Here is a 13877-nt window from a genome sequence, read left to right as displayed (position 1 = left end):
ACCTGGTCAAGAGCAACACCTACTCCTGCGAGCTGCGTAGTAGTACCAGCTAGGGTGACTGCATTTGCTAGTCAAAAGGCTTGCTATCGCCGCCGATGCACTACTACTGCTACTACAAACCAAGCGGTAGACAAGAACGCAAATGGATTCTCACGACGACGTCGCCTTCGCCGTCGCCATTGACGGACGCATCGTGTGGTGGCCGTGTACGTGCACGCCTGAAGATTCCGCGACCACGGGCTGGCGTGCACACCATTTGATTGACAGGAGGCACCCTGCCTGAAGGAACTTGTCAGAAAATCTTGAGAGAGGCCTATGAGCGCAGCAACGGGTGGCGCGGTACGCGAGCAGGCAGCGATCCCCTCTGTGCACGACACTCATTCCTCTCGTGCATGCTCCAGGGATATGGTAAATAAACGAGGCAGAGAAGCGGATGTGTGCCTATCTCGTCAGTGTCACGGCTTTCTCGACAAGAAGAAAAAAATGTGCCCACGGCGGAAGACACGAGTGGAATACAACTTGTGTTCGTGTTACGGTGTTACGGTTTTTTCTTTTTTTTTGAGACAAAGTTACGGTGTTACGTGTGGTGACAGATGAAGATTTTTTTTTTTTTTTGAGACAATGGTGACAGATGAAGATGGCGCAGGGAGGGCGGGCAGAAAGGGTCCAAAGTCCAGAGGCCGAAACGGCCCGGCAAAACCAGCTATGCGCCCACAAACCGCCGCAAAAATACAGAGGCACGACAGCTAGGCAGGCAGAGCTCGCACCGCACGCACATGCGCGCATCCCCTGTGCCGCCGCCGCCGCCGTGGACCGCCAGCCCGATCCGCCGGTGGAGTGACCCTGGGCCCGCCCGCCACCTAAAACTCACCCGGCGCCATCCCGTCCGTCCGTCCGGTCCAGTCCAGCGCGCATTTCCTCCTCCTCCTCCTCCTCGCGTCTTCGGTCTTCCACCCGTCACCGCATCATTATTCTGCACGCCCTCCCTCCCTTGTGCTCTCCCTGCTCGCTTGCCACTTGCTGCTGGTCTCGCCTCGCCCGCGTCCACTTCTCCGCCACCCCTCTTCCGGTGTTCCCTACGCGGTCGTGATCTGCGCCGGCCCGGCGGTTCCCATCCGACTCCGATCGTGCTCCAGCCCCGCGCGCGCGTGTGGCGGGGAGCGGGGAAGACGGCGCGCCGGATGGTGTGAATTGTCGGGCGGAGATGACGAGGCGGGCTCCGGCGCGCGCATGCGGCGGGGGCGGCCGAGTACTGCTGGTTCTGCTGCTGGTCGCCGCCGCCGCATTGGCGCCGCGGGGCGCGCGCGCGGTCACCGACGCCTCCGACGGTACGCCCCCTCGCCCTTTCCCTTCTCTCGTTAGCCGTTCCGGTGCGTGCGTGCGTGCCTGCGTGCGGCGAGCGACCGACACGGTTGGGCCGATGCTCCTCGCCGGTGGAAGTGGGAAGCAGGGGATTGATTTTCGGTCCGCCGCCGCCGCTTGCTCCATCTCACGCGAGCCCGTAATCTACGCCGGTTCCGCGGGTTTTTACTCCGCAATTTGACCGTGCGCGGTGAAACTGTGTCGGCTGCGGGCGGCGCTCGCGTACGATGCGAACGTGGTTACTTTTTTTTTTCTTTGAGGGAGCACGAACGTGGTGACAGCTAGCGCACCGACGGGGGGCCCCAAAGGACCCTCCGGCTTTCCGGATAGGTCTGTGGGTTCGACGGGCTCAACTCCGGTGGTGAATTCCGCAGCGCGGTTCTTCATGAGATTGCCACCAGATTTTTTGTGTCTCGGGTGCGGCAACGCAGAATTGGCGAGCGCGAGGCGATCGACCACGACATGTGTAATTCGGATCGGTTGATGTTTTTACTGGCTTTCCAGCAACCGGGCCGTCCCTGTCGGCAGGGATAACGAGAGCAACTTCTGAGGCCTACAGTAGTAGCGTGGTGTCCTCTGCTCAACTGTGTCCCTCCCATCGTCCTCGACAGCAACGGGATAAAGAGATATGTTGGTCGTGAGCCGGATCGGTCGAAGTTGATAGCATGAACGGCCAGCGAAAGCAATGGTAGATTGGATTTTTCTTTTAAGTGGCACCACAACGCGTGTTTCACTCTTAATCGCGCTAATTGCCGTATCGGTGAATCTGCAAAATAGCAGACAAACGAGGTGCTGGGGTGAGATTACTGTAGGAATCAAAAGTGATCCAAGTAACACGTGTTGATTCTCACAAGCTTTTTTCATTAGTCTGTTTAGTGGTACAAATGTGGGTGGGGAACCCAGTGTGGCTTTTGCAAGTGCATTCCTGTTCTTTTAAAAATCGCTCGCTGCCTTCAGCTCATGTGTGCTGTGATGCAAAAGTTGGCAGCATGGGGATTTGTATGGGTTCCACTTATTAATAATGCTCATGCTCATGGCTTCTTCTTTATATCCTTTTTGTGGTGTGTAGTTATTGCTATGAATGGACTGTACGTTTCGCTCGGATCGCCGAGCCTTCCCGGGTGGATTCCAAACGGCGGAGACCCCTGCGGCGAGGGTTGGCAGGGAGTTACCTGCACCGGCACAGGCATTACCAAAATGTATGTCAGGCTCTTCGTTGGGCTCGCTTTTGTTTCGTACTTTCGTTGATTTGTTTGTTTTGGACTATTTATGAGATTACCATTTTCTAGAAAGATGAATGTCGCAAACCTGGGAGGGCAGCTGAGCAGCTTAGGGAACTTCACTTCAATCACCACCATGTAAGGGCGCTAATGCAGTAAATTTATTCTTTGCTGAGTTCATCATTATATATATCCTGTTTCGCCATTGTCGCCACAGTAAAAAAAATCACTGATATTTTTTTACGGCTTCTTCCGCTGGTTTAATTTACTTTTTCTGTATCCAAATAAAGTTTTTTGCTGATTTAATTCTACCTGTTCCCGTAGAGATCTTAGTAACAATAATATTGGTGGAACTATACCAGAAGACCTACCTCTCACACTGCAGAATCTGTACGTGTTTTGATCTCGTCTGCAACTCTTTTAGTCTTTGAGATATAATCCATCTGATGGTACAATCTTTACTCACTGTTGCTGCAGTTTCCTCTCTGCTAATCAGCTCACTGGAAGTATTCCCAGTTCGTTGTCCAAACTTACAGGTTTATCAGCCATGTAAGACTCCTCTTCTTTTTTTTTCTCAACGAGTCTATACTCATGCTAGTTTGTTTTGTCAAGCGCATTTCTTAATATCCTTATTTTTCCCAGGTCACTCAACGTCAACCATCTAGATGGAGAACTGCCAGATGCTTTCGATTCACTTGCTGGACTTATAAATCTGTAAGATGTATCCCTATTTCCTACACTTTTATAGGTGTTGATCAGGATGATGTATTAATTGCTTGCTGATAGCATCCAAGCTTTGTTACAGGGATATTTCTGAGAACAACTTTACTGGTGTGTTACCACCTTCAATGAAAAACCTGTCATCTTTGACTACATTGTGAGTTTACATCTTACCTTTCATGTTCCTATTTTCCCAGGTCATTTCTGTTTCCTTATTTGTTAACTGTTATATGATAGGCGCATACAAGACAATCAACTGTCAGGGACCCTTGACAACTTGCAGGATCTCCCCATCAAAGACCTGTAATCCCTCATTGTCTTCTTCCTTATATCATCCTCTTTCAGTTATCTTAGCAAATTGAATAGAAGGCATTTGATTTAATTCTACCTGTTCCCGTAAAGTTTTTTGCTGATTTAATTCTACCTGTTCCGGTAAAGTTTTTTGCTGATTTAATATTATTATGTGCTTATTAGTCAGTTACTTACTTTTTCTTCGAAAAAGAGGCATGCCCCTGGCCTCTGCATTGATTGACGCTGTTATGACCAGCATATTAGGGGCTTAGCCCAGTGGGTTATGGCCCAAGTATCTTAATCATTATTAGGGGCTTAGCCCAATTATCTTATCGCATTAGGATCGTTTGCTTAGGATAGGAGTCAAGTAAACCTCTTTATATAAGGAGAGGAGATGTATCAATCTAATCAAGCAATAAGAATATTATTATCCCTATTGCCCGGCTCCCAGAGGAGCCGGAACCCTAGCCGCCGCCGCCATCTCCCTCCGACGCGACGGCGCCCAGCCGCCGGCGCGCCCGATCATCGCCCCGTCCCACTCCATCCTTCCCCTACAAACTCCGGAGCAGGTCCGGTAGGACCCCTGGTTCTACCAGACGCACAGAGCCTTAGATAGTTACTTACAAAACCATCAAGCCATCAGTTGCACAACATTTGTCTTCAGAGGATAAGTCTATAAGATCATGGTGGCTGACACACAAAAACTTATGCCTTTTGAATGTTTTGCACAATATATTAAGGTGTTACTCCCTCTGTACCATAATATATTACGGTACAGAGAGAGTAAAACGCTATTTCATGTCTCTTGATGATACCTTCTGGTAGTAGGAAGCACTTCTGTCATCTGGCTTTCATTTATTTCTGGAGGCAATGGTTTCCCACTGTAGCTGATTTCTTCTTTCGAGAAGCCAATGCATCTTTCCATTTTACTGCAGTTTTTGTTAAATAGGCACCGCACCGGCAATTAATTTCCCAATAGGCAGTTGCTTTGCTTCTAAACTTTCCTTTGGAAACGCTATATATTTTCTTTGTTTTAATTGATAGAAAAGAACAATGCTATTGATGGCACTACCAAAGTATAAAGTTTAACCCATATGCTGTTCTAGTGGTAAAGATGTTACTCCAGATATTAAATGGTTCTCTTTGTTACTTATCAATTTCCTTACTCTGTTCAGGAATGTAGAGAACAACTTGTTTTCTGGACCAGTACCTCCGAAACTAGAGAACATACCGATCTTCAAGTGAGAAAGCCTCTTCATTCTTTTATTCATCTATTTCTTAGTGCCAGCCTAGTTGCAATAGCTATCAGCCTATCACATTGTCTAATGTTGACATTATTTCATCTATTGAAGATCTAGATATTTAATTGCATTGATTTTGTGTGACTTGTTAAGTGACTGACATAATTCCAGTGCAGAAAGGATGGTAATCCATTTAATACGACTATAGCCCCGTCAGCATCACCGCCTTCAGCGTCGCCGCCTTCATCAATAGGACCAGCACCAACTCCAACACCAGCAGGACCAAAACAAGCCCCAACTCCAACAACAACGCCTACAGATCTAAGTCCAACAAAAGCACCCTCACCTCCATCGCCCCCTTCAAAATCCCCTCCTCCCTCAAACTCTTCTGATGGATCAACTACTCGAGATAGCACCTCATCATCTCAGAAACATAATTCGTCAAAAAAGCTCAAGATTGCCGGATTTGTTATTCTTGTAGTAGTGCTATTCATATCTATAGTCCTGCTGGTAATCTTTTGTTTGACCAAGTACCAAGAGAGACGGTCAAGATATGATTATAACAGAAGTCAGCTGGGAAGGGTCCATCATAGGGTTGAGCCCCAAATTATGCCGGCTTCAGTGCAAAAAAGGGATGATACTAAAAAAGGTTAACTTCTGTGCATATACCGGTAGAACAGGGTGTTCTGGATTTATTTTTCTGTATTAATTGAAGATATTTTATTTGATAGGTCCAGGTGAGACCCTTGAAAAGAGGAGCCGTGAGTCAAGTTTGGCAGCAGCAGGTATGAAGCCCTTGAAACAAGGACAGTCTAATTTTGACATGTTGTTCACCAAGTTAAAATGTCTAAGTTCTGTGCAAATGCTTGCAGTTCTCCCAAAGAAACCTGCTGAAAACCGAAAGGAGCACATAATTAATTTGGATCGGACAGACTCGGAACTTTTTGCAGTTGCACCCCCTCCCCCTCCACCACCCCCTACTGAAAAAGTTGTTGTACAGCCTAAGCCCATTGTTGCTCCAGAAAGGAGGCATAGCCCTCCACCAAGGACAAGTACCCCGACATCTGCCACACCCTACTCTGTTGCATCTCTTCAGCAATATACAAGCAATTTCAGAGAGCAGAATGTGATAAGAGAGAGTAGATTAGGAAAGGTATTCCTAGCTGAGCTTCCTGAAGGCAAGGTATGAAGTACTACTTGTAACAATGCAACTCACTATTTGTCGTGCAGTTTAAACATTATGCTTGATTTATTTTATTCTTTGTAGTTATTGGAAGTTATGAAGATCGACAATCCTAATGGAAGAGTGTCAGTGGATGACTTTCTAGAACTGGTTGCGCTTATCTCAGAGATCAAGCATCCCAACACCCTTGAGTTAGTTGGATACTGTGCTGAATATGGACAGCGATTACTTGTATACAATCACTTCAGCAGAAAAACACTAGATGATGCACTTCATGATAGAGAGGAAATCGACATTGAACTATCATGGAATGCTCGTCTCCAGGTTGCTCTTAGCTCCGGCAAAGCCTTAGAGTAAGCCAAATTATAGTTTTATCTTTTATGCAGTCCATATCTGCCTCTCTTAACATGTGTGGAGATTTATACTCTGAATTACTCTTTCCCTGCAGGTATCTTCATGAAAGCTTCCAACCCCCGATCGTGCATCAGAATTTTGAACCAGCTAATGTTCTCCTAGATGATAAGTTGTCAGTGTGTGTTGCTGAATGTGGACTAGCAGAGCTGATGCCCTCAAGTTCTGTCACTCAGGTAAGCTGTAATATGTGTTATAGATATTGCATGTTCTAAGTACATAAAAATGGGGCAAGTTCAGGTCCCTCTTACTTTAAGGGCTGATGGTGCTATGTCTCAAAACTGTGATACAGCCCAAAGTTAGTATAGCATGTGAAGCATATCTGTTAATAGTGATGTACCAACATGCACTAGTTCATTCTAAGAAAATCTGTATCAACGTCAGATGTTGATAATCAGCTTTGCTAATGTGGTTGTGTATTGCATGATACGGCATTTCTGTCTTCCCTTAGCTTTCTAATAGACTGTGATAATTTGTTAATAGTCTTTTAGTATCAGTAAATCAGTGCACTGTACTGAAAATGAAAGGTTTCTGGTGTATGCCTTCGCCCTTCGAAGTCTTAAAATTAGTAATCTGGTGATGGGGATAACAGATTGTCTTTCCTGTTAAGGCCCCGCTTGGATTGAGTGTGAAATTAGTGAGCTCCCCGGTATTTAGCTGAAGTTTGAACTGAATACCGGGGATCACACAAAATTTACATCCAATCCAAACAGGGCCTACTGTTTCTTTACCGGGGTATTCCACTAGAGTATCAACATGTTAAATGAGTAGATTTAACTTGTTAGAAAAGCTTTATGGACCGTTCGCTAGAAGGATTTAATTAGTTACTGACTTCAGTAGCTGTTGATGCTTTATATCCTATTTTGACCACAAATGAGTATACTTAGCCTTTGCCTTAGCCTATTTAATTCGCCCATGCATTGACAGACTCATCTTGTTATGTGCTCACGGATGTTTCTTTTTGTTGCAGCTGTCAGGTCGGTTGCGCACATTACTGAACTATGATGCGCCTGAATTCCAGGAATCTGGGATCATTTCAGAACGAGGCGATGTTTACAGTTTTGGAGTAGTGATGCTAGAACTTCTTACCGGGCGTAAACCATACGATAGGTAAGAGATTTGAACTCTCATGCTTGGCTTCACAACGAACTTACCTTGTTTGTTTCATATTTGAACTCTCATGCTTGGCATAAGAAAACAACTCTCTGACTCACCTGCATGTCTGTTGTGAAAACCGAAAAATTATACAGTTCACGCCCACGCCATGAACAGCATCTTGTTAGATGGGCCGGTTGTCAGCTCCATGACATTGAATCCCTTTCCAAGATGGTGGACCCTTCTATTCGAGGGCAGTGCTCCGAGAAAGTATTGTCGCGGTTTGCTGACATAATCAGCCGCTGTATCCAGGTAATTCATTTTTGTTCTAATACTGCCAGGATGCAATTTCCTAAGCATACTATAGGTGATGCTTGCCACTTTTTGCACAAGAACCTTATGAATCAAAGGCATAAAACATATCTGATAAGAAACTTTCATGATGCAGAGGGAGCCAGAATTCAGGCCACCGGTGTCTGCAGTTGTCCAGGACATAACTAGCATTGTGAATGCTTCTCGTGAGGAATCAGAGTAACAAGCAGTTCGATGATTCACAAATCTCATGGGCAAAGTCGCCGCTCGGAAATTTTTGGGATGGAACTTCTTTTGGCATAATGCAGAGCACATCATATGTCACAGATTTCTGGGAGAAGTATAGCTATTGATCCTTACCAGTGTATCATGTAACTATGTAAATGATGAGTAGGTGGTGGTCACATTCATTCAAGGAAAACATCATGCTTTCCAAATGGAATGTCTTAGACAGAATACCGGGTATTTAGTGAACAGAAATTTGACGCAGAAAGCAGGGGAAATGCAGAGATGGGGAATGTGCAGGAAATGGATGTAAAACTGCTATTGCAATACCATGATCATCTCTGGTGATGGATTTTGGGGGAATGCCGGAAGGACTAGAACCCTACAGGAAAATTTCCTATGTAGCCCTCTTTGAACAAATGAACGAGCTTCTTGAATTCCTATGGAATGCCTCAATTGCGTAGTGATTCTGGATGCACTCTTAGCATGAGGTTGGACCGTGTTGGAAGTAAAATCTGTATGTTCTGGTCTTCTGGATACCAAAACAAAGAGGGACGCTTTTTTGCAAGCATTTTGTGGCCTAAACTCTGGCTTGCAAATTTATAATTTTTACAACCAATGCAACTCGCAAGGAATATTCAAAGTTGAATCAACTCATAGTTAACTCGAAAAAAAAAGGAATAAACTCACACTTGCAGGTTTTGACAATTTCTTTTGTAGACCCGTACTTGAAAAATGTACATTATTTCAAGAAATATAATTATTTTCCTCCTTGGTTTATTTCTGTTTTGTAACCCACAACCTTCTGCCCTGCGCTCCATTCCTCATACAGGAAACTGGTCACCTACAAATTGCGTCTGGCCGAATGGTTGGTGTCCTTTTGCAAAACCCAAACCATCGAATTCGGCCCAAACCGTATCATAATTCATAATTCAGAACAAAGGTTGCATAACAAGCCAAATCAAGATGGACTCAGGAACAGGATCATAGCAAGAACTACTCAAGAAAAGGGATATCACGGTAAGAACTGAACATGATAGACAGAATAAATAACCATCGTTACTATTTCACGAGATACTGAAACAGTGTGATGCCACAACACCAGCACAAGTTACACAGGGACATAGCCCGAACAGCTAACCATTACAGAGAGAAGCATCGACCGACCAAGAAGACAGGGAACGGCGTATCTAAGAGGAGGTGAACTTGGTGACGGCCTTGGTGCCCTCGGAGACGGCGTGCTTGGCGAGCTCCCCGGGGAGGACGAGGCGGACGGAGGTCTGGATCTCCCGGGACGTGATGGTGGGCTTCTTGTTGTAGCGGGCTAGCTTGGCCGACTCGCCGGCCAGCTTCTCGAAGATGTCGTTGATGAAGGAGTTCATGATGGACATGGCCTTGGAGGAGATGCCGATGTCCGGTTGCACCTGCTTCAGCACCTTGAAGATGTAGATCTTGTACGTCTCCACGCTCTTCTTGGCCTTCTTCTTCTTCTTGTCGGCGCCGCCCTCCTTGGACTTGGGCGGCCGCTTCTCGGCCTTGGGCTTCTTCCCCGCCGTGGTCTTCTCCGCCGCCGGGGTCTTCTCGGCGGCAGCCGGCTTCTTCTCCGCCTTGGGAGCCATCGGACGCTGTTGCTTCGCCGGGGAGAGGTGCGGTGGTTCGCCGGAGGGTGCGAGGGGACTGGTGGTGGGGAATTGGATTGCTGGTTGGTGATGGGATGGGGAGGGCGCGGCGGCTTTATTTATGGAGAGGAGGAGGTGGACTCTGATTGGAGGAGGGGTTGGTGCCCCGGATCGGTGACGTCGGGTGGTCTATCGACGGATATCAGCCGCTCGCTGCTGTTTCTGATGGACGGCCCTGATGAGCTTCGGCGCGGATCGATGACGTGGCCAAAACTTGGGCGGGGAGATCAAACTCTCTTCGTGGCGGGAATTTTGGGTGAGATGGTTTTCCATCCTCTGCATCTCAGCTGAGGAAGAGCGACGCATGTTCCAGCTTCACATGACTAGAGCATCTCCACCCGTTGGCCCTTTCACAAGGCACAAAAATCATCGCCTGGGAGTGAACCGGCAGCTAAATCAGCGTTGGAGGCGGTTGGGCATCCAGCCGTCGTTCCCAGGTCGGCCCCAGGCGCCGATATCGGGCCATTCGTGGCCGCTTTTCGGCCCAGATAAATAGAAAAATGGTCCAATATCGATGAGAAACGGTTCATATTCGGCGTGGTTCGGCATTGAATTCTCAAAATAAATAATATTTTTATCACATAGTTCATCACAGAAAATCAAATAGTTCAACAAAATAGTGCAACAACAAATAGTTCAATACAAATTATATAGTTCAACAAATAAAAACTCATATTTCATCACACGTCGAGCCCGGCGTCGCCCTTGATTCTCCATAGTGCTTCACCAAATCCAGGTCTCGGATCCTCCATAGGCCGTTGATGATGCACCTGTGGGTCTCGGATCTCCTGACGCATAGTGAGGTAGGCAGTCCAGATTTCCGGTAGCTGGTGATCAACTTCGGCTAGAGGATCCTGCCTGTAGTATGGTTCAGTGTCAAGCATTGGCTCTTCCTGCTCGCTCTCGATGATCATGTTATGCAAGATGATACAACAAGTCATGATTTCCCACATTTGATCTTCCGACCAGGCCTGAGCAGGGTACCGGACAACAGCAAATCAAGATTGGAGCACACCAAACTACTCACACATCATCAGAGAGGCTATGGTGTTGATGTAGAAGCCCTCCGTGATTGAACCCCCCTCCGGCAGATCGTCGGAAAAGGCCCAGATGGGATCTCACGGGTACAGAAGGTTGCGGCGGTGGAAAACTGGTTTCATGGCTCCCCCTGATGTTTTTTGGGTATAAGAGTATATATAGGCGAAAGAAGTACGTCGGTGGAGTCTGTGGGGCCCACGAGGGTGGGGGCACGCCTACCCCCTGGGCGCGTCCTCCTATCTCGTGGACGCCTCACGGAGTTCCGGACTTCCACTCCAAGTCTCCTGGTTTGCGTTTGTTCCAAGAAAGATCCTCGCGAAGGTTTCGTTCCGTTTGGATTCTGTTTGATATTCCTTGGAACAATCATATAAAAAAGCATATTAAAGTCCATTAAACATCCAAAACATATAATATAATAGCATGGAACAATCAAAAATTACAGATACGTTGGAGACGTATCAGTCGCCGCCGAAGATCACGTCGGGCGAAGCCTGTGCTATGGCCTATGACGGCGGCGGCGGGGCACTCTCCCTCGCGCGGCAGTAACACACATCACGACGGTGATCCGGCGGCAAGTAGCAGCAGGTTCCTGGCGGTGTGAGTAGCGGTAGCAATAGTGGTGGCCGGCCACCCCGTGCCAGAGGCGCTCTTGTGGTGGCAGCCTAGTTCACGGATCTCGCCCGACCCAAATGGGCTTGGCCGGCCGGCGGCTTGGTTCTGCAGCGACGGGCTAGCGTGGTGGGCCTGACCATGGCGTCTGCTTAGGCACCATGGTGGTGCCGTGGCCGGTCAGGCGGTGGCGTATGGTCCCTTTTCGTCTAGTCCCCGTCAGATAAGGCGGCGATCCGTGCACAAGATGCTTGATGGAGGTTCTTCGAATAGATATGGGTGAAAACCTGCTCTTGGCTAGCTGCCAAGGCTGACGATGGCGGCACTCTTCGATGTCGTTTCCTTCTTGAAGGCATCGCTGTTGAGAAGTTCCAAACAACTGTCTGCTACCTCCGGGGGAAACCTAAATTAGTAGATCAGATGACGATGTCACTCTTGTGTCGTCTCCCCCTTAGGGGCATCATTCTTGGAGGTGTATAGGGACTTGAGGGGCCGGTGGACAACATCTTTGGTGGAGCAGTGCTTCATCCTACACACTGATGGCGGTGGATCTCGGCGGCGACGCGCAGTGGAGACTCGGCGTCCGATGTGCGGCGATGGACTCGCGCAGGAGGACAACTTTGTCTGGCATTGATACGTCCATTTTGCATCATGCTTTTATATCGATATTTATCGCATTATGGACTGTTATTTCACTTTATGTCATAATACTTATGGCTATTCTCTCTTATTTTACAAGGTTTACATAAGGAAGGAGAATGCCGGCAGCTGGAATTCTGGTCTGGAAAAGTAGCAAATATTAGAGACCTATTCTGCGCAACTCCAAAAGTCCTGAAACTCCACGGAACGTCTTAAAAGAAATAAAGAAAAATCCACGCCAAAGATGATGGCCAGGGGGAACACTTTCTTGAAATTATTATGAGGGATCATCTTATTTACTACCGTCGTTCTAAGTAAACAAGATGCAAAAACATGATAAACATCACATGCAATCAAATAATAATAGTGACATGATATGGCCAATATCACATAGCTCCTTTGATCTCCATCTTGGGGCTCCATGATCATCTTGTCACCGGCATGACACCATGATCTCCATCATCGTGTCTCCATGAAGTTGCTCGCCAACTATTACTTCTACTACTATGGCTAACACGTTTAGCAATAAAGTAAAGTAATTTACATGGCGTTTCTCAATGACACGCAGGTCATACAAAAAATAAAGACAACTCCTATGGCTCCTGCCGGTTGTCATACTCATCGACATGCAAGTCGTGATTCCTATTACAATAGCATGAACATCTCATACATCACATATATATCATTCATCATTCATCACAACTTTGGCCATATCACATCACAAAACACTTGCTGCAAAAACAAGTTAGACGTCCTCTAATTGTTGTTGCAAGTTTTACGTGGCTGCAATAGGGTTCTAGCAAGAACGTTTTCTTACCTACGTGAAAGCCACAACGTGATTTATCAACTTCTATTTACCCTTCATAAGGACCCTTTTCATCGAATTCGCTCCAACTAAAGTGGGAGAGACAGACACTCGCTAGCCACCTTATGCAACTAGTGCATGTTAGTCGGTGGAACCGGTCTCACGTAAGCATACGTGTAAGGTTGGTCCGGGCCGCTTCATCCCACGATACTGCTGAAGCAAAATAAGACTAGTAGCGGCAAGAAAGTTGACAACATCTACGCCCACAACAAATTGTGTTCTACTCGTGCAAAGAGAACTACACATAGACCTAGCTCATGATGCCACTATTGGGGAACGTTGCAAAAAACAAAAAAATTCCTACGGTTTCACCAAGATCCATCTATGAGTTCATCTAGCAACGAGTGATCGGATTGCATCTACATACCTTTGTAGATCACGCGCGGAAGCGTTCAAAGAACGGGGATGAGGAAGTCGTACTCGACGTGATCCAAATCACCGGAGATCCTAGCGCCGAACGGACGGCACCTCCGCGTTCAACACACGTACGGTCAGCGTGACATCTCCTCCTTCTTGATCCAGCAAGGGGAAGGAGAGGTTGATGAAGATCCAGCAGCACGACGGCGTGGTGGTGGATGCAGGGGTCACCGCAGCAGGGCTTCGCCGTTCTACTGCGAGAGGGAGAGGTGTAGCAGAGGAGAGGGAGGCGCCAAGACTCAAGGGGTGCGGCTGCCCCTCCCTCCCCTCCCTATATATAGGCCCCCTAGGGGGTGCGCCGGCCCTAGGAGATGGGATCTCCTAGGGGGGCGGCGGCCAAGGGGTGGAGTGCCCCCAAGCCAGGTGGGGCGCCCCCCCCCCCCCACCCTAGGGTTCCCAACCCTAGGCGCATGGGGTGGGCCAAGGGGGGCGCACCAGCACACTATGGGCTGGTTCCCCTCCCCACTTAGCCCATGGGGCCCTCCGGGATGGGTGGCCCCACCCGGTGGACCCCCGGGACCCTTCCGGTGGTCCCGGTACAATACCGGTGACCCCCGAAACTCTCCCGAT

General features: G+C 47.8%; 2 protein-coding genes across 2 annotated transcripts; one reads left to right on the top strand and one right to left on the bottom strand.

The window, feature by feature from the left end:
* The first annotated feature begins 835 nt into the window (after positions 1-835).
* Positions 836-8516, top strand: LOC119330293 (protein STRUBBELIG-RECEPTOR FAMILY 3-like). Its single transcript, XM_037603399.1, has 17 exons — positions 836-1328; positions 2432-2561; positions 2652-2720; positions 2907-2972; positions 3060-3131; positions 3225-3296; positions 3388-3459; positions 3540-3605; positions 4769-4834; positions 5011-5483; positions 5566-5619; positions 5707-6017; positions 6102-6370; positions 6466-6604; positions 7399-7538; positions 7679-7835; positions 7972-8516. The coding sequence occupies exons 1-17, from the start codon at positions 1205-1207 to the stop codon at positions 8056-8058; spliced, it is 2367 nt and encodes a 788-aa protein (XP_037459296.1). The 5' UTR covers positions 836-1204; the 3' UTR covers positions 8059-8516.
* A 581-nt stretch (positions 8517-9097) lies between these two features.
* On the bottom strand, positions 9098-9769 carry LOC119330294 (histone H2B.3-like). The gene has a single exon (XM_037603400.1). The coding sequence runs from the start codon at positions 9677-9679 to the stop codon at positions 9251-9253; it is 429 nt and encodes a 142-aa protein (XP_037459297.1). The 5' UTR covers positions 9680-9769; the 3' UTR covers positions 9098-9250.
* Positions 9770-13877: the final 4108 nt, after the last annotated feature.

This window comes from Triticum dicoccoides, chromosome 7A, assembly GCF_002162155.2.
Source record: "Triticum dicoccoides isolate Atlit2015 ecotype Zavitan chromosome 7A, WEW_v2.0, whole genome shotgun sequence".
NCBI classification, from domain to species: Eukaryota; Viridiplantae; Streptophyta; class Magnoliopsida; order Poales; family Poaceae; genus Triticum; species Triticum dicoccoides.
Note: the sequence above shows the minus strand (reverse complement) of the source record. Positions and strands in the feature narration are given on the sequence as shown.